Source organism: Callorhinchus milii, unplaced genomic scaffold (genome assembly GCF_018977255.1).
Source record: "Callorhinchus milii isolate IMCB2004 unplaced genomic scaffold, IMCB_Cmil_1.0 Scaffold7, whole genome shotgun sequence".
Classification (NCBI taxonomy): domain Eukaryota; kingdom Metazoa; phylum Chordata; class Chondrichthyes; order Chimaeriformes; family Callorhinchidae; genus Callorhinchus; species Callorhinchus milii.
The window spans coordinates 5,781,142-5,805,387 of NW_024704748.1; the positions used below are offsets into that span (position 1 = coordinate 5,781,142).

General features: G+C 43.7%; 1 protein-coding gene across 3 annotated transcripts in view; it reads left to right on the forward strand.

Moving 5' to 3' along the window:
• The first annotated feature begins 997 nt into the window (after positions 1-997).
• The window catches only part of pik3ap1 (phosphoinositide-3-kinase adaptor protein 1), a 53,674-nt gene continuing 30,425 nt past the window's right edge, over positions 998-24,246 (forward strand). Inside the window, exons 1-3 of one of the 3 annotated variants that reach the window (XM_007904560.2) lie at positions 998-1,079; positions 2,285-2,314; positions 9,063-9,464. In XM_007904560.2, the coding sequence (XP_007902751.1) occupies positions 2,302-2,314; positions 9,063-9,464 (415 nt within the window). In that variant the 5' untranslated portion in view covers positions 998-1,079; positions 2,285-2,301. Of the gene's footprint in view, positions 1,080-1,116; positions 1,221-2,028; positions 2,315-9,062; positions 9,465-24,246 lie in introns of those variants that run through there. The other 2 variants (XM_007904559.2, XM_007904558.2) reach the window with 2 other exon arrangements.

The window sequence follows — 24,246 nt, forward strand, 5'->3', positions numbered from 1 at the left end:
GTTGATCTGTTAAAAACCTCTGGGAAGTAGTGGTGGAGTTCTGTAGCTCAGTGGTTAGAGCACTCACTTTGCAAGCCTAACCCTAACCTGGGTTCAATTCCTGTCAGGACAAAATGTTGGGTGAGTTTCCTTACTCCACATGCCTCTGTTTACCTAGCAGTAAGTAGGAACCCGGTTGTTAATAGTATTGGTGGATTGCTTTTCTGGGGGTAATAATTCCTTCAAAAAAATAATGAATTGGTCACTTCAATCCACGACTGTTTGTGGGACATTGCTGTGTGCAATTGGCTGCCACGTTTCGCCCACAAAATATACAGTCAATTCATTTTGTAGTATGTTCTGTAAAGCGCTTTGAGATATCTCAAAGACGTGACTATATCAAATGCAAGGATTATTATTATTATTACTATGACTAATAATATGAAACCACGTTCGCCCACAAAATATAGTCAATTCACTTTGCAGTATGTTCAGCGAAGTGTTTTGCGACGTCGCGCGGACGTGATTATAGCAAATGCAAGGATTATTATTATTACCATGATTAATACGACCAATAATACGAAATGAAACGTGAACGCTATGGTACTAACGGGGGACGGGGGGGGGGGGTGTGGGGGGGGGGGGGGGGGGAAGGGACTGTCGGGATGGAGTTCCAAAGGGTTGGGTTTGCACAGGGCAAGGGTCCCAAAGCCAGTGCGGGACCAATTCATGGTTGACCAGGAGAGCTGGGAACCATTCCTTTGAATGATCTGATGGGATGTTTAATAACTAACCACTTGGGTTCAATGGTTTATCTGCAGTTACACCTCGACCTATAGACCCAACAGTCGATACTGAGCTGAGGTCCTGTTGGAGGGGGTATTGGACCTCTCTCTCTCTCCCTTTCCCCCCCCCACCCCCCAACCCAACCCCTCCCCAAAAGGAAAGGGTGTTACCCACTGAGCCAAGTTTACCAAGAAGACATGATATGAACAGGTATCTTTGACTTGGTGAGGAAGTGACGAGTCTGGGGGTGGGGGGGGGGAGAGAACCAGGAAATTCCGAAGCCACTGCTCTTGTGAAAGAGTTTAAAAGTTGGAGTTAAGTGACGAGTCTTAAGTGGCAGAGAGTGGGTGGTGGTGGTGGTGGGGGGAGGGTTCGTGTCGGGAGTGGCAAATCCGTGGGAAGTTACTGAACTCGAATCAGAGACGGCAGAGGGTTTGGGAGCTGCAGCGGTGGTTGTATGTTGTTGTCGTTGTTGTTGTTGTTGTGTTGTGTGTTTTCTCTCTCGCGGGTGTGAGAGTTCGCCTCCACCGCGCACTTGGTCCCGACCACTGATTAGTCACCCACTCGCTCTCCCTGTCACCCACTCACTCTCCCTGTCACCCACTCACTCTCCCTGTCACCCACTCACTCTCCCTGTCACCCACTCACTCTCCCTGTCACCCACTCACTCTCCCTGTCACCCACTCGCTCTCCCTGTCACCCACTCACTCTCCCTGTCACCCACTCACTCTCCCTGTCACCCACTCACTCTCCCTGTCACCCACTCACTCTCCCTGTCACCCACTCACTCTCCCTGTCACCCACTCACTCTCCCTGTCACCCACTCGCTCACTCTCTCACCCACTCACTCTCCCTGTCACCCACTCACTCTCCCTGTCACCCACTCACTCTCCCTGTCACCCACTCACTCTCCCTGTCACCCACTCACTCTCCCTGTCACCCACTCGCTCTCCCTGTCACCCACTCACTCTCCCTGTCACCCACTCACTCACTCTCTCACCCACTCACCCACTCACTCTCCCTGTCACCCACTCACTCACTCTCTCACCCACTCACTCACTCACTCACCCTCTCACCCACTCACCCACTCTCTCACCCACTCTCACTCACCCACTCTCACTCACCCACTCATTCTCTCACTCTCTCACCCACTCTCTCACTCACCCACTCTCACTCACCCACTCATTCTCTCACTCTCTCGCTCACCCACTCTCTCACTCTTTCACTCCCCCTCTCACCCACTCACTCTCGTGATCTGCGTTGATGTGTGTGTGTGAGTGAGTGTGTGTGTGTGTGTTGGGGAGTGGGAGGAGAAAAAGCAAAACTCCCTTTGCGTTTTAGAGAAGTTGCATTTCGAAGCATGTGAATGAATGTGATGTCGGTGTGATGTGGAAACTCTGTGAGCCACGATCCAGTCGCAGTCTGAGAGCGTTTCAAACCCTGGAGGATTGATTTATTGATTGACTGACTGACTGACTGACTGACTGATTCATTGATTGATTGATTGATTGATTGACAGGAGACGACAGCTGGACCATGGCAGCTCAGGGTAAGTGTGCTTTTTTTTTGGCATTTCGTTTGCAAAATTCGTTGCTGTTTTTTTTAAAAATTTTGTTTGTTTGTAACTTTTATTATCTTTCTACACTTCTGCTTCCTCTTCTTTCTTTTTTTTTGGGGGGGGACACCAGTTTTTTTGACCTGCTTGGATTGTGCTGTGAATAGTCGTACTTAATAATAATAATAATAATAATAATCCTTGCATTTGACATAGCGCTTTTCACGTCGGGAGGACGTCCCAAAGAACTTCACAGAACACACTGTAAAGCGAATTGACTGTGTATTTGTGGGCGAACGCGGCAGCCAATTGCGCACAGCAATGTCCCACAAGCAGTCGTAGATTGAAAATGACCAATTTATTATTGTTTGGGGTTTTGGAGGGATTACTATTAGGCTCTGTGTGGAGTAAGGAAACTTGCCCAAGGTTTCGCCCTGTGCCTGGAAATGAACTCGGGTCTCTCACTTGCAAAGCGAGTGCTCTAACCACTGAGCTACAGGACTCCACAGGACTCTAAATGTGAATACTTGTGAATGTTTTAAGTGTCTCTCCAAAATAATCTTTTTTGAATGTTTTTTTGGGGGGGTGTGGTGGGGAGTATTGGCTGGGTTATGGTTTGGGATGGAAACTGATGCAATTCGATAAATTTACATGTGGTGTGTAAAAAAATGCAACAGTTTTGCAAGCTTTTAACAGCAGCTTTCAAATCTTAGCAGGTTTTTAAAAAAAAACGTGAAACGCTTTTTTAAAAAAAAATAGTTTCTTGTTGCCAAAATGTTTAACCCCGTTCCCTGAAGTTAGATGTCACTGGTCTAGTTATGTAAGCAACTTGGTGTTAAGAAGAAATGAAACGATCCTAAAATATTTACATTTGTGAACATGTGTGGGAGTCCTGTAGCTCAGTGGTTAGAGCACTCGCTTTACAAGCGAGAGACCTGAGTTCAATTCCAGGCAGAGGGCGAAACCTTGGGCAAGTTTCCTTACTCCACACAGAGCCTAATAATAATCCCTCCAAAACAAAAACAATAATAAATTGGTCATTTTCAATCCACGACTGTTTGTGGGACAATTGGCTGCCGCGTTCGCCCACAAATATACAGTCAATTAACTTTACAGTATATTCTGTGAAGCGCTTTGGGACATCTAGAAGACGTGAAAAGCGCTATATCAAATGCAAGGATTATTATTATTAACTGGGGTTGTCAACCCGGTGTAGCATTGACAGTCAGCGCCAGAGGATTGTGCAATCAATGGCACTGCCCTTTGGATCGGACATGCGACATGAAACTAGTTAAACAAGTTGTGTTTCACTTTGTATTCACAATTTCGCCCTCGAAATACACATTCACTTTACAGTATATTCCGAGAAGCGCGTTGAGACACATCAATGACACGATAAGGCGCTATATCAAATGCAAGGATTATTATTTTCATAATGTTGATAGCCTGGTTTCAACAACCACTATCAAGGGGTGTAGCGTACATTCCAATGCTACATTGAACCTGATTTTTATTTCCAATAGAATTAAGGTTATTTTTTAACAGGAATGATGTTGATGGGCTCAGATCTCTCAAGTGTAGGAAACATTTTTAATCTATACTAATGCTTTAGTCCACAAAAATACACAGTCAATCCACTCTACGGTATGACCCATGAAGTGCTTTGAGACCCTTTAAGACTGTCTGTCTGTCTGTCTGTCTGTCTGTCTGTCTGTCTGTCTGTCTGTCTGTCTGTCTGTCTGTCTGTCTGTCTGTCTGTCTGTCTGTCTGTCTGTCTGTCTGTCTGTCTGTCTGTCTGTCTACCAAGAATGGAGTATCCGATTGATGTAGAGACATGATGTATATCTCATCGGAAGGGTCTTGCATAGGGGACCCTCATATGCATATTTTTTTTCGGGGGTCTCCTATGGTTGATGAGCTATATTAAAAAATATATTTAAAAAATACTTTAATTAAGCCCCAAAAAGGTATGCATGGTATTCTGCAACAAAATAGTGGTAGAGGTCAAACACCCTTCCAGAGAGATACGTCTTCATTTTCTAATAAAAATGAAATATATATCTGTGTGCCGGGAGTCTTCCCACAGGAGTCCTCCAAGTGGATATGTGTGCAAATATATGAACAAAGGATGCTGATGTGTTCAATAGTACATTTTCTTAATCTTAAGGGATAAAAGATGCCTAAGAAGCGAAGATCAAGCCTTTTAAGGACAAAAAAAATTACAGACGAAACAGAAGGACGATTAAATAAAACTTGTTGCAAGCGTAGCTGCAATGGGTACAGCTAGTAATATATAATAATCCTTGCATTTGATAAAGCGCCTTATCACATTGTTGAGACGTCTCAAAGCACTTCATGGGATATACTGTAGAGTGGATTGTGGATTGACTGTGTATTTTGTGGACGAAAGCACATTTTTATTGTACTTTAGCAAGTCAAACATTTCAAAGTTCGACTAAATAATAATACTTTTGATATAGTGCCTTATCAAGTTGTTGAGACATCTCAAAGCGTTCACAGGATATATTGTAAAGTGCATTGGTTGTGTTATTTTTGTGGGAGAAATGCAGCAGTCAGTTACAAACAGCATTGTCCCACAAAAAGCCATGATTGAGTGACCACATTTTTTTTGGAGGGATTATTAGCCCTGGAAAATGATCAGCCAATCGACTAATATGACAACAATAAATTACTATCATGGATAGCAACTTTTTGTTGACAAATGAGGCAGCCATTTTCTGCACAGCGAAGTCCCTCAAACACTAGGAGAAACTCCTTGCTCTTTTTGAATAGTGCAATGGAATTTTGTTTAATGTCTACCAGAAGATCAGCCAGGTGATACCTTGATTTAACATCTCATCCAAAGGATGGCACCTCTGACATTGCGGTGATATCCTCATCCCCCGACCCCCTCCCCTCACCCCGTACTGGACTGGAATGTCCTCCACGCTCAAGTCCTATGTTCCCACATCCTTCTGACCAACTCAAAGGCAAGACTGATACAATCGGAGGCAAATTGATACGTGATTGTAATTAAATCTTGTGCAAAGAAGCTTAGAAAAAACAAACTCACGGCCTTTAAAGAACCTTAAAATGTAGAGAATCAACAACACAATGAAACATGGCTAATGAGTTATTTTTATGATAGTAAGAACTGGCAAGTCTGCTCCTTGTACAGACCATGTGCAGTCCACATGTCCTGTACTCTACAAAATTCCAAAAACATTTCATTCCTTGAAGAAAGGTTCCCTTTTTTTCCCCCAAGTATCTCCCTGCCTCTAAAGATAATTGAAACAGCATTTCAGAACATGGTCCCACTCAGCACATCTTTTTCATCTGAAGCAATTATTTGTCCTTTGTGTCCTGTCTTCCTACTGTTTTAAATTGGCCATATTTACAAGACCTTGTGGTACCATAAATAAAGTATTGTAACTCGGGAAATGTTTGCTGTGAAGGTCAGGGCCAATGCTATGATATAAAAGTTAAATGACACAAATGGTAGGTAGCTTTTCATTTCCCATTGAAATTTGGAACTCTTCGGTTTGCAGCCCTCACCCTTTCCCGTTGTCAATTTTCAACCACTTGCCTCCTCATTCACTCTGTAACTCTATCTCCAAATCCCTTTGTCTTGCGCGCTCTGTATCCTTCATTTGAAACGTGCTTGAAAAGTATCACTGCTGAGTCATAATGGTTGGTGTGACAATGACTATCATGTTGGAGTGGTTGGAGTGACGATGGCTGTCTGGTTGGAGTGGTTGGCGTGACAGTGGAGGGGTTGTTGTGAAACAAGGTGACTGTCGGATTTGAATAGTTGGTGTGACATATGGTGACTATCAGTGGGCTAGATGCAATGGGCGAACATTGAGGGGATTACTCGATGGAGGTCTTAAAGATTATTTCTACTGATCAGTAATGAAAGGGTACTGATATTGATAAAATAATAATGTTGATGTTTAGTGTAGCACATTTAATGTTGAGAGGATGTCCCAAAGCACTTCATAGGATAATCAGTAAAGTGTAATGACAGTGTGTTTGGTGGGTGATTATGGCAGCCAATTTGTGCACAGCAACGTCACACAAACAGTCATGGACTCAGTGACCATTTTATTTGAGGGATAGTGACATGGGATCTTTAACATTCGCCTGAATAGGCAAATGGGACCTTGGTGTAAAGTCTGTTGGCAGGACACCAGGAGAAACTCCCTTCACTTTTTGAAGTGTCATGGAATTTTTAATGTCCACCTGAACAAGCAAATAATTTAAGATCATTGCATAAAGAGTTAAAGCAAAAGTTAGAAACAAAAACTTTACACAGAGGGTGGTTAGAATGTGTCAATCCTATTGAAAATTGTTTTTGAAGGGAAAACAGATTCTGGAAAACAAAGAAGTATGGGTAGCGAGCAAGGAACATCTTTGCAGTCTGAGAAACTTGCTTTTTTTGTCCTTTCTGTGTAGCCACATTCTTTGAATTCTGCATTTTTAAACATGTAAGGTTCAGCATTTTTAAACATATAAGGTTCAGCAATTTTTGTGCAGATGTTGTCATTTACACAGCACAAACAAGCGACTCCAGTAAATAACATCTGACTGTAGAATGAGTATTTTGCATTACCCAATAATTTCTCTGAAGGTCATTCTGAAACTTAGCAACTTTTAACTTATTAAACAGAAGTAATTGTGTAAAAACATCCTAACTGCAGCAATTGTAATCTACCACAAAGTAAGAGCAAGTAGCAAGGGGAGGAAAACAGATGGTTGCTTCTGATCCCAAATAAATTTAATTTCTTAAAAGCCACAATTTATAAAATGGATTAAAGAAATAGAATCAGTTAGACTTCACTAATGACAATTTTAACTGAATGAGGGAGGGAGGTATTGATATTTGGGAATGGATTAGTTTAAAAATTAATGAACTGGGGTAACTAATTCAAGGAGATTTTATGAAGTATTGTCTGAGAATAATAATAATCCTTGCATTTGATATAGCGCCTCTTCGTGTCTTTTAGACTTCACAAAGCGCTTCATATACTATACTGTAAAGTGAATTGACTGTATATTTTGTGGGAAGCTTGCATCAAGCCTCTTTGTAGTGAGTTAACATCAATAATTTATTGCAAAAGTGCACAGAAACGGAATCAAACAGATGTTTGTCGTGAAGTTACCAGCTAAGACAATTAATGACTTCATGTGGAATTGCTGGGAAGTGTGGATGATATAGGCAAATGTGGCAGCCAAAATGCTGACAGTTAAGTTCCACAAATATCATGTTGTTGAGACTTCTCAAAGCACTTCACCGGATATACTGTAAAGTGCAGTGACTACATTTTCTGGGTGAAATGCAGCAGCCAGTTTGCGCACAGCGGTGTCCCACAAACAGCCACGGAGTGAGTGAACAAGTTTATTTGGGGAATTTGTTGGTCAGGACATCTGACACTAGTGACGAATGCTGCTGACATGAGTCAAGCTAACACCTAATAATAATTGTAACATTTCTTGCATTTGATACAGCTCCTTTATCATGTCGTTGAGATGTCTCAAACTGCTTCACAAGATTTTACTGTGAAGTGTAGTGATTTGTGCACACATCTGCCAATGTGTGCATAGCAATGTCCTGCAAACAGCAACGAGGTGAATGATCATTACAGTTGAGAATACTCGGTGGGGGATGGGAGGGGTACAGTGTAGATTAATGCTGAAAGTATAAAATGAGGAGGTTAGAAAAGATTTACCAGAATGTGGATCATGTTTCCTTCCACAGGTGGCTATTGAAACTTATGTCAATTAAGTCATTTAAACAGGAATTATACCAACAGGTTAACAACAAAGATTAAAAAAAGGTTTGGGGAGAAAGCAAAGCATTGGAATTTGAATAAAGAGCTCCATCTTGCTCCGTCTTGCTAAAGGGTCCATCTAGTTCGCCTTCCCTCTTCTTGGCAGTCACATGCACATGTCATGTCTCAAACGATATACTGTATCCCAAAATATTATTTCCTAACAGGAATCTATCTAATTTGTTCTTTGGGCATGTCTATTTGCCAAGGACAACAACAACAAATTACATTTGTAAAGCGTCTTTCACGTCAGGAGGACGTCCAAAGGTGACTAGCACCTCACAAGCTGTCCTGTAAAGTTCTACCCACCACCAACATGCTGAAGGCAGATGTTCACCAGATAGCTGATGAGGAAACTCTAAGGCGTGGAGCGACAGCTTGGAAGGTGTTACCTGGAGTCCCAATTCGTACATCCAGTGCCTGGAATTCACCTTGATTTTCCTGCAGAGAGGCAAGCATCTGATGCTCTAACTCTGCACCTCCAATTGGTGGAACCATTGGTCAATGGAAAGGGATATGTGCCTGAGCTGCGGACAGGAAGACGGTGACAATGCTCTCATCATTTCATGCTGAAATGCATTGCCCACCTGGAAGCTCGCAGGGGGTTCCTGGTACCTACCATCCACCATCCTGCTTACCTGATTCTAGAATTGGCTAAGCAGGATGCGTCCCTCCAGGGAGAGATTGTGCATTTCCATTCCAACAATCTATCTCTGAAATTTCCATGTGTGAGTGGGTTGCATGGAATTCTCAGTTTGGTTTGGGCCCTCATAAGCATGGTGATGGTTTTCAGCGTGTGTCAGACACCCGATGACCAACGAAAAAAGTACATGGTCTTTTGTGAGGTGATTGATAAAGACAAGGACCTATACACCAAATGTACAATTAATATTCATTTGTTTCTCCCCAAGGACACCAAAATGGATGGAACGTGCTCATCCTGTTTGCAAACGATGCTGATGAGTGGAGCGAATATCTCAATGGCCTGCTCTCCTCATCTGGTTGCTTTTCTGTTTCAACCTATCTTCTCAAGGAGGATACTTCCTTATCGCGCCAAGACTATCATGACTTTGAGAGATCCAAATGCATCCTGATTCTGTTGTCAGAACAGCTTCAGGAGGTGATGCCCAACGTACAAAGTGCGCTGCAGAGTATGTTGCAACCTGCCCACAAAGTGGTGGTGCTTCTTTGTGGTGTGACCGACTCAGAAGAACTGAGGACTTTGTTCAGTGACTCGGACCAATGGAGATGCATCTCTTGCGAGGATGAACCAGATGTCTATATTACGGCTGTGAAGGAGGCCATCAATGAAGGTAACTTTCAGGTTAAGATAACTAACTGATCCTGAGTAGCCTCGTGGGTAAAGCCACAGTTGGTGCAGCATTAGGCCGCAGCAGCAGCAGCAGTCTCCACTTTCTCCTCTAGTATTCTGTAGATAGGGTGGCATTGCCTGAAACTCGCTTTATAAAGATTCCTTTTCAAAGATGGCTGGATTGAAACAATGCTAGCTGAATTAACTAATTTACAATTGGCCTGTGATAAGGGAAAAGAAAATCAACTAAATTTCTTGATACCGTTGCTGGATGGTCTTTATGCACGAATGTTGGCTAAGAGCAACATCAGGGCAGTGGTGGACCTGGTGGACCATTTTCTCCACCAACTTATATAATGTAGCCATTGTCTGTCTCATCATTCAGTTTAAATTCAGTGTCGCATTTAGTGAATTTACTCCTCCTGCCCTCCTGATTTATGCTGAGTACAGTTCTATGGGTATGTGCCTAATTGGTTATTCTTTGTCTGTGGACACATAGTATTGGTAGGTATGTGTGAAAGGGGAGATTGTATGGTTTGCAATCTAGGCCAATTCTGTCCTTATCTGCTACAACAACAGCAACAACAAATTTATATTTATTCGGCCCCTTTCATGTCAGGAGGATGTCCTGTAGCTCAGCGGTTAGATCACTTGCATCACAAGCGAGAGACCTGGGTTCTATTCCTGGCAGCACAAAATATTGGGTAAGTTTCCTTACTCCAAACGCCTCTCTTTAACCAGCAGTAAGTAGGAACCTGGTTGTTAGTCAATTGGTGGATCGCTTTTCTGGGGATAATAATCCCCCCCAAATCATAATAATAATAATTTGGTCACTCAATCCACGACTGTTTGTGGGACACTGCTGTGCGCAATTGACTGCTGCATTTCACACAAATATACAGTAAAGTCACTTTACAGTATATTCTGTGAAGTGCTTTACGACGTCGAGAAGACATGAAAAGTGCTATATCAAATGCAAGGATTATTATTATGTCCTAAGGCATTTGAAGGTCCTGGTTTGGTACTTGAGCTGAGAGTGGGAGCTGAGAGAGCTGGGGGGAAGATGACCGAAGGCATGGACAAAAAGGAAGATCTTGAGATGGACCTTGGAGGGGGCAAGTTGGAGTCTCGGGAATGGAGTTCCAGAGCATAGTGGCAGACAGGCTGAAAGCCTGACCGTCAATGGTGCAGTAGGATGGGGAACATGAAGCAGGCTGGTGGCTGCTCAGCTGAGGTAGCGACTGGGTTGGTATCATTAAAGAAGTTCTGGAGTCCTGTAGCTCAGTGGTTAGAGCACTCGCTTTGCAAGCGAGAGACCCGAGTTCAATTCCAGGCAGAGGGCGAAACCTTGGGCAAGTTTCCTTACTCCACACAGAGCCTAATAATAATCCCTCCAAAAAAAAACAATAATAAATTGGTCATTTTCAATCTACGACTGATTGTGGGACATTGCTGTGCGCAATTGGCTGCCGCGTTCGCCCACAAATATACAGTCAATTCACTTTACAGTGTGTTCTGTGAAGCGCTTTGGGACGTCCTCCCGACGTGAAAAACGCAATATCAATGCAAGGATTATTATTATTATAAGTTCACAGAGGTAGGGTAGAGAGATGTAAAGGTGAGGATGAGGATCTTGAATTCGATCTGCTGGGGAATCGGGAGACAATGGAATTGTGTGACATTGAGAGTGAAAGGAGAGTTCTGAATAGTTTGCATATGTATAGTCTGGATAATTTTGGATATCCACAAATCCGCACTATGCGATAGGAATCGGTGGATAGTGATCAAGAGCAGGCATCCTGTCTGATTCACAGTTGGGGTTTGGATCTAAGACTGCTGTATGTGGAAACTATATTAACGAAGTAAAGCAATGGGGGCGCTATTGCTATTATGACTCCTAATAGATGTCTACATTTAAATTGCCTTTACTGTGTCATCATGTGTGCCTCAACTAGGACTTTCAAGGGGACAACCCAACAGTTGAGAAGTCATCAATGTATTCATAGATTCCTTCATAGGAACCCATGACAATTTCTCGCTTTCAGTATTTGTAATTGTTGTGGAGAAGGAAATTTCATTGCAGTGCTTTGGTAAGTAGATTTTTTTTTGAGGAGTCAATGGCAATCTTCTGACTGTGAATGCCCTGAAAAGAGAGATCTCAGAGGGGGCTTTACAGAGGCATATCAGCTGTTAAATGGAATTAGGACAGTAAATCCTGAACAATACTTTCAGATCACAAAGCAGTAGAGCAAGAGGTCATAGATTTGGGACCGTGAAGGGAAAGTTCCAAACAAACTTCAGGAAGTAATTTATCTTATCTCTAGTAGTTGCTCTGGTCTGCTGTTGTTAGGTTGGCATTGCCTGAAACTCGTATGACAAAAAGCATCTTCAGTCAGCAGTGAGAAAGGGGTATCATCCTGTGATTTTGGGCTGGGTTTCAACTCTGGTTCCAAGGGTTCTGTAATACAGTGCAAAACTTCGCTCCTTAAGAGTTGTTACATTAATTTGACAATCTGCAGATATTCCTGAGTGCTTGTCATAAACCCATTATCCATAACATTACATAATGATCAAAGTGGCATTCGTATCATTGCATTATGCACTTTGTCAGGCAGTGGATGCAAACCATCTCATGCCTTAATTTTCTGTCAACAATTTTCAAAGCGTTCAATCCAATTTCACTGGTGTTGAAATGAAATCACTCTCCTAGATCAATGATGTGCTCTGAAAATCAAGAAGTGATAATGTACTTTCACCTCCAGAAGGGAATTCCTAGTCGCTCCTTTCCCAGCAAAATAGAAAGTGCTGAATGCCATGCAGATCTTGATTATCTCACTCTTTCCATATCCAGACACCTCCCATTGCTTTTACAGGCTACAGCTTGGCATGATTAAACCATTTCTTTATTTCGTGGAGTAATGAAAATATAGTACAGAAGCAGGTATCGGGACTGTATTCACTGCCTTGGAGCAAACAAATCTCTGTTTCCTTTTCTCTACTTTTTCATAGAACCATAGCAATATCTGGCACAGTAAGAGACTAGTGTAATTTTGGTATTGGTGCCTGCTCCTCCATCGATTCCTAATCCCAATTCCCTGCTCCTCCCCTGTCTGCTCCAGTACCTAGCCTCTGCATATGCTTGTGCATTTTTTAAAAAAATTCTTCAATTGACTCTGCTCCAACAGCCACCCTGGCAAATCATTCCATACATTGACAACCCTCTGGGAGAAGACATTCTTTCGAACGTCTCCTTTTTACTCCCTTCAATGTGACACATTCTGATTAATTGCTCTGATTAAAATAAATACTTCCTTGTATGTCCTGGAAAAAAAATCCCCTCTGTATTGTATCCATGACCTTATACCCTCTTATTCAGCTTCCTTAGTGTACGTGAAAGTATTATTCTGGATTTACTTTCTCAATCCCACTTAAGACCATATACACCTTCATAAGAATGTCTATTTTCATGTTTGAAACGTTGATTGAATTATTTTTCATAGTTTACTTCAGAAAAATAGATTTTCTGAAGGGAATTATTTGATGCAGCGATGTGTGACACACTTACTTGTTTTTCTAGAATCACCCTTTCTTTATTTACATTATCAGTTCACTCCCCATATCACTTAATATTTTTATTGTTTGGCACAGAAAATCAGAATCAAGCCAACCCTCTGTGCCTGTCTCCCGTCCAGTTCCTAAGCCAGGCGGGTCTGCAGTACTCCAGGGCACTGCTGATGAGAGCGCAGCCCAGCCTGGCTTGTCAGTAGGACTTGGAGGATCAGACCAGTCAGGGATACTTCTCACTCAGCTCCCATTAACTCTGAAAGCCAAAGCCCTTATGGTGGTCCAAGCTGGACAAACAGCAGGAAGCTTGCGGATGACACCCAACTCTATCTCTCTGCCTCCACCCTTGACTCCAGGACCCACTGCTGTCCTGACAGAATGTCTGTCAGACATTAAGTCCTGGATGAGAGCTAACTTTCTTCAGTTGAACATCAACAAGACCGAGGCTCTCCTGATTGACTCCCGTCAGCGCCTCCACACCTCAAGCACTGACAACATCATTATCCAAGGATGCACACTCCACCTTGCTAAGCCAGTCCAGAACCTTGGTGTCTTGTTTGACCCTCAACTATCCTTTCTTCCCCATATCCGTGCCTTGACCAGTTCTGCCTTCCCCCAACTCCGCGACTTCGCCCAGTTCCGCCACTATCTCACAAAGCCCTCCAATTGCCTTCCTTCCCCTACCTCTGCAACCTCCTAACCCCCTACCAACCTGCCCGCTCCCTCCGCTCAGTGGGCTCCAGCCTGCTTCACATCCCCCACCTCACCCGCCCCACCATTGGCGGGTGGGCCTTCAGCCACTCTGCCCCCACTTTCTGGAACTCCATCCCACAGTCCCTCCACCTCGCCCCTCCTTTGCCTCCTTCAAGACACATCTCAAGACCCTCCTCTTTGACCATGCCTTTGATCACCCTCCTTCCCCTGCCCTCCGCCCTCCCCAATCCTGACACCCAGCTCGGGTCCGAACCACTGATTGTACAGCACCTTGGGATGTCCTCCCGACATGAAAGGCGCCATACAAATGTAATTTTGGTGAGCTTGTTTCAAATGCATCCACACACTATCTTTGCAATATCTTGTAATTTTACCGATATGCCTGTTCATCAAACTCTGGCTTGCTTAATATCCCCTCGTCTTATCTGCCCCACTGTTGGTGGGCGAGCTTTGTCATTCTGCCTCTACGCTCTGAAATCCCATCCTTGAGTCCCTCCATGTTGCCCCTCTATCTCCCTGCCTTCAAAACCCATATTAAGACTTATTTTTTCCACCTCACACCTGCTAAGGGTCCGAGACAGATGAGCACTCTCAGACATCCTCGGGAAACGAAAAACACAATTTAAACGTAACTTGTTGCTGTTGTTGAGTTTTACTGAGGTATTCAGGTGTGAATAAAGCACATATGTGCCACAGAAACTACAGCATGTTTGTAAAGTGAATACATTTGCATGCCAGACTCAAGGAAAGGGTTGGCTTTGATTCTGAAAGGTTCAATGGTTATTCTTCTAATGCCTGTCAGAACAATGAAACAGATGTCTGCACAGAAGTACTTCTCTATACCACAAGCAATGGCTCAGGCTCTAAGATATAAATTGAACAACTACTAAAAGAGGAAGCCTGAAATACACAGGATGTGTTTAATTGCTGACTCTTAACTGACATTACATGATCACCACACCAAAATAACTTCTTAACTTTTGTTCAGCAGGGTTAGGGGGAGGTATTAAATTGGACCTTAAATACCGAGCTGTTTGTGAGACATAACACTTGCAATTCATTGAACACACATTTGTAACCCTCCAGAGAAAAATCGGTGTTACCTGAAAATGGACATATTTCTATTTAATTCAAAAGATGTCTCAAATATTGGGAGAGCCATGTTTAGGGAAGTGAAGCACTGTAATTATTTTAGTTCTGAATGTGCATTGTTTTCCATTTTTAAAAAAAACTTTAATTCCTTGCTCGTGCAGTCCTTGCTTTCTGCCTGGGTACAATTGGCACCTTCGCGAGCATCTGGAAAGTTATTGGCTACCGCATACAGTGCATTTGTGCTCTCTGGAGCTGCTCCCACTGTGGAATAACTGGAGGATTCCAGCAACAACAATACATTTACACATCGGCTTTTACGTCAGGAGGATGTCCCAAGGCATTGGACAGTCAGGATTTATACCTGAGCTGGGGGTTGGGATCAGGAGGGGTGGAGAGCAGGGAAGGTGGGGTAGAAGAGTTCCCTTCACGAACCCCTCAATTGGGTTTCCGTGCCACCCACAGCACAGAAACAGCATTGGTCAAAGTGATAAATGACATTCTGTCCATCGGCGACCAGGGCTCCCTCTGCCTCCTTGACATCTCTGCTGCCTTCGATACCGTTGACCGCTCTATCCTCCTCCACCGCCTCTCCTCTCACCTCAACCTTCAAGGTTCTGTCCTTGAATGGTTCAGATTGTACCTCTCCCACTGTCTCCACTTCATCTCCACAAACGGTTTCTCTTCTAGCCCCCACACCATCTTGTGCGGCACTCCTCAGGGCTCTTAGTTCCCTCCTCTTCAATATCTATATACTCCCTCTTGGTGACATCATCCGCAGACATGGGGTCAACTACCATGGTATGCAGATGACACCCAACTCTATCTCTCTGTCTCCACCCTTGGCTCCAGGACCACTACTGTCCTGACAGAATGTCAGCCTATGAAGGGATGAGTCTCCTCAACTCTTCCCTTCGTAGACTGCAGATCATCCAGAACTCTGCAGCCCATGCCCTCTCCAGGCTCCGTTGACCCCATCACCCCCATTCTCACCCGACTCCACTGGCTTCCATCACATAGAAGATACAGTTCAAGATCCTGGTCCTCATCTTCAAAGCTCTCCATGGTCTTGCTTCCCCCTACCACTGTGACCTCCTAACTCGCTACCAACCTGCCCCCTCCCTCCACTCAGTGGGCTCTGGCCTGCTTCACATCCCCTGCCTCGCCTGCCCCACCATTGGTGGGCGAGCCTTCAGCCACTCTGCCCCCATCCTTTGGAACTTCATCCTGCAGTCCCTCTGCCTTGATCCCTCCCTTGCCTCCTTCAAGACCCATCTTAAGACCCTTCTCTTTGGCCATGCTTTCGATTACCCTCCTTCCCCCACCTGCCCTCCACCCTCCCCAATCCCGACCCCCAGCTCAGGTCTGAAACACTGACTGTCCAGCGCCATGGGCCATCCTCCCGACGTAAAAAAGGCACCATACAACTGTAGTTTTGTTGTTGTTCCTATTGCGCCAATTTCTCAGAATTGATGGCAGCTGTTGGATCTGGATTCCTTTCTGACTGATTTGGTTTTGATTGTAAACTTCACTTCAGAACGCTTGCTATTTTAGTTAATACACATTAATAAAATAATTATCCTTATATTTTCATATAGCACATTTCACATCGGCAGGAATTACCATAAAGTGCAGTGTAGGCGAATGCTGAAGCCAATTTGCACACAGTAACGTTCCACAAACACCAATGAAGTGAATCACCAATTTTATTTGAGGGACTGTTGGCCAGGAAACTAGGAGAAACCAGATTTCCCACTCCTCATGAGATCTGTGTTATAGTGAGCAATAAAGCAAGGTGTGCATAGTACATCAAAATCTTTGGTGTTTATCTAGCACCTTTCACAGTGGGAGAATGTCTCAATTAACTTTACAAAGACACATAAAATCCTAGGACACAATGTTCAAGAGATGAAAGCCTCACAAGACACCTAGGTTTTAGGGAGCCTGAGCTGGGAGGGAGCTAGAAGGAGGAGTTGGCAGAAAGGATCTCTTCAGGCTGAATGTGAAAGCAGAGCGGAAGGAGTGAGGTGGAGGGATTTTGAAAGAGTTCCAGAAGAAGGGACCAGAGTGGCTCAAATCTCACCTTCTGATGGCAAGGCAGAGTGGGTTGGGGCATGAAGCATCCAAAGCGGTTGGGGAGTATGACCTTGCCATTGGCAAAAGGAGTGGCGGGATGTAGGATTGTATTAGTTAAGACCCATCTGAAGACCAACTCTTTGACTGTGTTTTTAATCATCTTTCCCCTCCCCACCACTTCAGCTCAGGGGCCAAGACAGTACTGTTAAGAGCCATGGGACATTGTTCTGTTGTGAAAGGTGCTATAAAAATGTAAATTTGTGTTGTATTATATCACAGAGATGCAGAATTTTGTTGCAGACCAGGGAATGAGTGTTACATATCTACAGTTATTTACAGAAAAATAGCTTCAAAATTAAGGCCATATTTAAGAATATAACAAATTATGGACATGAAAATGCTACATAAATTTAGATGTGGGTGGAATTTCTCCCCAACTTTGCATGCCACAGACACGTGTTTCCTCAGTGTTGTTCTCTGAAGGATGATTGCTTGTCTGCTGCAATGCAGTACCTCACCACATAGATGACCTTGCTATTTGGACACCCATAGTGAAGGAAATTGGCAGTGGGGATTTTTCTGAAATATTTCGATTTTTTTTTGGCAACCAAATGCGGTGTTTCCATTGAAAGCAGAAGTTTGCTTCAGTAAAAATTAGTTTCAGCAGAAATGGCTAGAAACCCTGACTGTTTTTTCCTCCCTAGGTTTAGTGCACGGAGTCAACTGTGGTGCCCTATCCTTCCCTGAGGCCAGTTAACTGAAAGCTTTTTTCAAAGCCCTCCATGGCCTTGATCCGTCCTACCTCTGTGACCTGCTCACGCCATATCAACCTGTCCGCTCCCTCTGCTCAGCAGGCTCCGGCTTGCTCCACATCCCCTGCCCTACCATCGGCAGTCGGGTCTTTAGCCTTTAACCTTTTGGAATTCCATCCCACAGTCCTTTTGACCCTTGCCTTCTTCAAGGCCCTTCTCAAGACCCTGCTCTTCGCCCATGCTTTTGGTCACTCTCTTACCCCCTATCCTCCCTGCCCTCCATCCCTCCTGATCCCAATCTCCTGCTTGGGTCCAAATCCCTGACTGTCCAGTGCCTTGGGATGTCCTCCCGATGGGAAAAGCGCTGTATAAATGTAATTTGTTGTGGTTGTTGAGTATCCATGCCAGAAAGCATTCCACCTACCCACAGAAATTTGCCTACTCCTGAAATGAAATTTGCACTCTCTCCCTGGAGAAATGCATCTTGCTCACCTAACCCTGAAAGGTGCAGGTAGACAAGAACAAAGTCTTGGGGACCCCGGAGTGTGCATTGGGTTTCTGCTGCAGTTTAACCAGCTAAAATGCATAGCTTGCCACTATCTGGCAATCTTTATGCTGCTTATCCAGCAAGGCCCACACATTCTGTTCGGGCTTTGGCTTGCAAGGTTAAGAAGAATGCAAAGAATTCTCAACAATGTCCTATGAGAACGTCTGCCTGACCCACAATGAACAACAACAGCAACAACAACAAATTACATTTATATAGCGCCTTTCACGTTGGGAGGATCTCCCAAGATGTTGGATAGTCAAGGACTTGCACCCGAGCTGGGGGTTGGGATGAGGAGGGGTGGAGGGCAGGTAATCAACCATAATCAAATACTTTTGCATATCTCCAATATTTAACTCCCTACCCACCCTTCCACATACAAACATTCTTTCCCTTATCGCCTCCTCCCCAGCAGTACAGAAATCCTTTGTGTCCTGTGAGCTATTTCGTCACCGCACATTGCACCTGCCCTTTCTTCCTTCTCTGCTGTTTTCAGTCAAGACTCCTCGTTCTTTATTGAAGATTTAAATCATGCAGAATGAATTGCTTGTGTTGGGAGTCTGCTCATGTGCCCATTGTTCTGAGAATAAATGTTCCCTCAACAACAATAACAACCAAATTATATTTGTATATTACCTGTGATGTCGAGAGGACGTCCCAAGGCACCGGACAGTCAGTGGTTTGGACCCGAGCTGGGGGTCAGGGATTGGGGAGGGTGGAGGGCAGGGGCGGAAGCAGGGTTATTGAAAGCACGATCGAAGAGGAGGGTCTTGAGATGGGTCTTGAAGGAGGCAAGAAAAGGCACAAGGTGAAGGGACTGCGGGATGGAGTTCCAGAGGATGGGGTCAAAGTGGCAGAATGCCCGCCCACCGATGGTGGGGCAGGCGAGGTGGGGGATGTGAAGCTGGCCGGAGCCCACTGAGTGGAGGGGGTGGGCAGGATGGTAGGGAGTTAGGAGGTTGCAGAAGTAGGCGGGTGCAAGGCCATGAGGGCTTAGGGTTATGGAGCCTGGTGCGGGAGAGGACACAGGCTCCAGAGTTCTGGATGATCTGCAGCTTGTGGAGGCAAGAGTTGGGGAGGCCTACAAGCAAGGAGTTTGCATAGTCAAATGTACGTCGATGTAATGAAAGTGTGTATGAGGGTTTCGGTGGCCTGGGTGGGAGATCGTGGCAGAGCCAGGCGATGTTCCGGAGGTGGGGGGAAGGCAGAGTGAGTCAATGCACGGATGTGGGGTAGAAAGAATAGTTGAGGGTCAAACAAGACGCCAAAGTTCCGGACTGGCTTAGTAAGGTGGAGTGTGATGCTGTCGGCGCCTTCCAATCTCTGATTGACACATTAGTACCAAAAATGGAATCTATATAATGACCTTTAAATAATAATCCTTGCATTTGATATTAGCACCTTATCACATTTTCGAGACGTCTCAAAGCGCTTCACAGAATATACTGTAAAGTGAATTGACTATTTATTATGGGCAAAATGTGTAACGATTATGGATTCTAAAAGAATCTTGAACTGCGGGAGCATATGTACATTCTCAAAATAGTTTTAGCTGTTCCATTATTTTAGTTGGTCAAGGCAAATCTTTTAATTCCATTTCCCCACCTCTTCTCTCATATCTCTTATTACCCTTACTTCCCAAGTGTCGCTCTGTCTCCCTTTCGATCATCCCAATCAATTTTACATTTACAACCTTTTGTGGTAAGATGTTTCACCTTTTCACAGCCCTCTCGGTGAAAAAATGTCTTTTTGATTGCACTTCTAATCTGTTTAAGACTCGTGTTATTTCTTGTGTTTCTTTCAGTTCCTACCAAGCACAGTCACCAAAGATACACTTGTCAGGTTACAGGAAATTGTGTGGGACAATTTTTCCCCGCTCTAATTGTCCATTTCTGTTAATGACTGGTTCTTCCGTAAATCGATTTGAGACATTTTTCCTGCACGTAAATTGCTACAGAAGTGCAAATTGTTTTTGTTATTGACCCTAATTGCACAGACATATGTTTTCTATGAAGAAGCATGCAAATCTATTTAACATTCATCCCTTCTTAGATTCTTCATTCATCTTCCACTAATCATGTTCTACCCTCAATAACCGTACAAACCCCCAAGCCCCTTCTGGTGTACAGTTTCCTTGCGTACCTTAGACTTTTTGGTCCTTTCTACTCAGGCTTCCAGTACTCATGCTGCTTGGATATGGTTACATGGCCCCCCAGCCTACCATCAGTATCTCTCTCAAGTATTGCTGTCAAGCTAACTATTGAGGCAGCCTTAATCTGTTCTTAATTGCCTTAATTGCATTAATACTCAAAAAGTGGGACACTTGATAGCTAGCAAGAGTGGTTGATTTCCCATCTCTAACTCTTTCATAGCTACAGTACTCCAACTCCTGTGGAGTCCTGTAGCTCAGTGGTTAGAGCACTCGCTTTGCAAGTGAGAGACCTGAGTTCAATTCCAGGCAGAGGGCGAAACCTTGGGCAAGTTTCCTTACTCCACACAGAGCCTAATAATAATCCCTCCAAAACCAAAAAAAACAATAATAAATTGGTCATTTTCAATCTACGACTGTTTGTGGGACATTGCTGTGCGCAATTGGCTGCCGCGTTCGCCCACAAATATACAGTCAATTCACTTTACAGTGTGTTCTGTGAAGCGCTTTGGGACGTCCTCCCGACGTGAAAAGCGCTATATCAAATGCAAGGATTATTTATTATATGGTAGATCTGTTAATTCAGCACCAACTGAGGATTGAACCTAGGAGTTTCTTGGTTCAAATAATAATAAAAAATAATCCTTGCATTTGATATAGCACCTTTCGGTCTTCTACACATCTCAAAGGGCTTCACAGAATATACTGTAAAGTGAATTGACTGTATATTTGTGGGCGAAACACGGCAGCCAATTGCGCACAGCAGTGTCCCACAAACAGTTGTGGATTGAGTGACCAAATTATTATTGTTTTTTTTACTTGAGGGATTATTATCCCCGGAAAAGCGATCAACTAACAACCGGGTTCCTACTTCCTTCTAGGTAAACAGAGGCGTGTGGAGTAAGGAAACTTTCCCACCATTTTGCCCTACCAGGAATAGAACCCAGGTCTCTCGCTTGCGACGCAAGTGCTCTGACCACTGAGCCACAGGACACATGTGCTTCATGCGTATACTGACCAGTGACTGTATTTGTGTGGTCCACTTTATACTTTTACCTGTTTTTATAGGGTTTGGTGGCTGATTTTCACACGTTTGCCTAAGCAGGCAGAGAGCGATGGGGGGGGAGACGTCAACTGTGGTCTTTCTACTGCTTCTCTGACCGACTGAGAGGAGTTAACTGAACATGTGCTGTGGATAGAACCAGAGACCTTATTGACTTGCATACTGAGTTGGTTTGACTAGCAGGTGCTCCTGGAAATCCCCTGTGGTCGGGTTTTGCTAAAGATCTGGTCACTCTTTGGCTCATTTGAGGGTAGGGCCATGGATGAGTCACCTGCCAGCTGCTAAATTTACCATTAGACCGGAAACAGGAAATGTATTATAATTCTACAGTATAACACCTTGCAATCTGTGTTTCCCTTCAGTAAAATTTTGGGCAGACATTTGCAGTATTTCCACAAGTAAAAGGGAGTGTGTGAGGTTCAGAACCTGTGAAAGGCGCTATACAAATGTAATTTGTTGTTGTCGTTGTTGCTTACCAATTCAAACACCAGCAAAATAGGACCTCTCTGCTTTTATTCTCCATGTGCACTCTAACCAAGGTTATATATAGTGTATCTAGTTATCTAAACTAAATATATGCTAACACAAATTCGATATGGTGTATATACTGTACTTGGCATACCCTTCCTCTGCATTGCTTCTCNTTTTTTTGTAAATACCCTAATCAGTTCTGCTCTAACAACTTTAGGATTCCATTCCTTGGCAACTCTCTCAGAATTAATTCATTCTTTTTCCAGGCCCTCAAGTCAATGGAACTCCTCATTTCCCTGTCTTCCCTTCCTCCTAAATTTAGAGTACAGAGCTTAGTGGTTAGAGCACTCGCCTCGCAAGGGAGAGGACCTGGGTTCGATTCCCGGGCAGGGCAAAACGCTGGGCAAGTTTCTTTACTCCACGCACATCTGTTTACCTAGCAGTAAATTGGAGCTCAGTTGTTAATCTGGATTAACCAAATGCAGACTGAGGGGACCAAACACAGATCGGGTGACCGATTTGCCGAACACCTCCGTTCTGTCGACAAGCACAACCCTGAGCTTCCGGTTTGTTGCCACTTCAGCTCTCCCTCCCACTCGCACTCTGACCTCTCCATCCATGCTCTCCTACGTTGATCCAATGAACCACAGCGCAAGCTCAAGGAACAGCACCTCATCTATCTGCTAGGGACCTTACAGCCCACTGGTCTCAATATTGATTTCAGTAATTTCAGACCGTAACAGCTCACCTTCCTCCTCCCCCTCTTCTGTGGCCATTACCATATCATCTGGGTCCCAGACACACCTTTTTTCTCTCTCTGGTCTGCCTATTTTGGTCCAATGTTCCCCCCCTTTGCATTAATAACCCCTCTTTTCCCCTGTTTTGTTGCAATCCCCCACTTTGTTTTGCATCATTAACACCTATTTAACACCCATCATCTTCCTGTCCTCTACTCCATTTTCTCCTTTATCTTCCTTGCCCTACATCCCCCCTCGCTGTTAGTCCATAAAAGCCTATCCCCTCCCAACATGCCCCAGTTCTGACGAAGGGTCCTGGATCCGAAACTTTGGCTCACTTTCCTTTCTCCATAGATGCTGCCTGAGCTGCTGAGTGTTTCCAGCGACTTCTGTTTTTGTTTCAGATTTCCAACATCTGCAGTATACTGCTTCCGAGTTATTAATCGATTGGTGGATCACTTTTCCAGGGGTAATAATCCCTTCAAAAATAAATAAAATAATAATAATTTGGTCACTTAATCCATACTAGTTTGTGGAACATTGCAGTGCGCAATTGACTGCCGTGTTTTGCCACAAAATATTAGTCAATTCACTTTACATTATATTCTGTGAAATGCTTTGAGACATTTCAATGACGTGATAAGGCTCTATATCAAATGTAAGGATTATTAGTATTATGATGAATGGCAATGGTGTACCTTGGCACTTTAACACCTCCCAATTCATTCTGACATAAAATCTGCCCTTTAACTGTTGTTTCTTCAAGTAATGGTATATTTGGACCTGGAATTCAAGATCAGTCCTGTAGCTCAGTGGTTAGAGCACTCGCTTTACAAGCGAGAGACCCAAGTTCAATTCCAGGCAGAGGGCGAAACCTTGGGCAAGTTTCCTTACTCCACACAGAGCCTAATAATAATCCCTCCAAAAACAATAATAAATTGGTCATTTTCAATCTACGACTGCTTGTGGGACATTGCTTTGCGCAATTGGCTGCCGCGGTCGCCCACAAATATACAGTCAATTCACTTTACAGTGTGATCTGTGAAGCGCTTTGGGACGTCCTCCCGACGTGAAAAGCGCTATATCAAATGCGAGGATTTTTATTATTATTATTATCATGAACTCTCTGCAAGGAGATGTCAGTTGATTTCTAAAGACAGATGCTTTCTTTGACTATTGTTGAAATGAATGAGGAAGTACCTGTATAGGGTGCTGGACACGTAGTTTGATCTAATCTGAACAGTTCTTGAGCTGGAATTAAATGTTTACAGTAATGGGAAAGTAAAATGCGCTTTCATTTCTTGGATTAGCAATTACTAAATGGGGAACTACTATTGCAAAGAGATTCCGAAAGTGATTTAGGGGTTTAGATGGGATTTTTAACCCTTTTAGTAATTTTGCACTAAAAGTAGTTTAGTACAAAACTAGTTTTGGTATACTTATAAAAGATCTTTTTATGACTCTTGCAGAGGTCGTTAAACATCAGTTGGATTATTTTTATACCTTGTTGCTATATTTTACTGGCAGTGATTAACATATCGTGTACATTCCTCGATAATGAGAGAAATTTCCCTTTAACTCAACTATTAAATGCCACTCTTTGAAGCTTAATTTATAATTA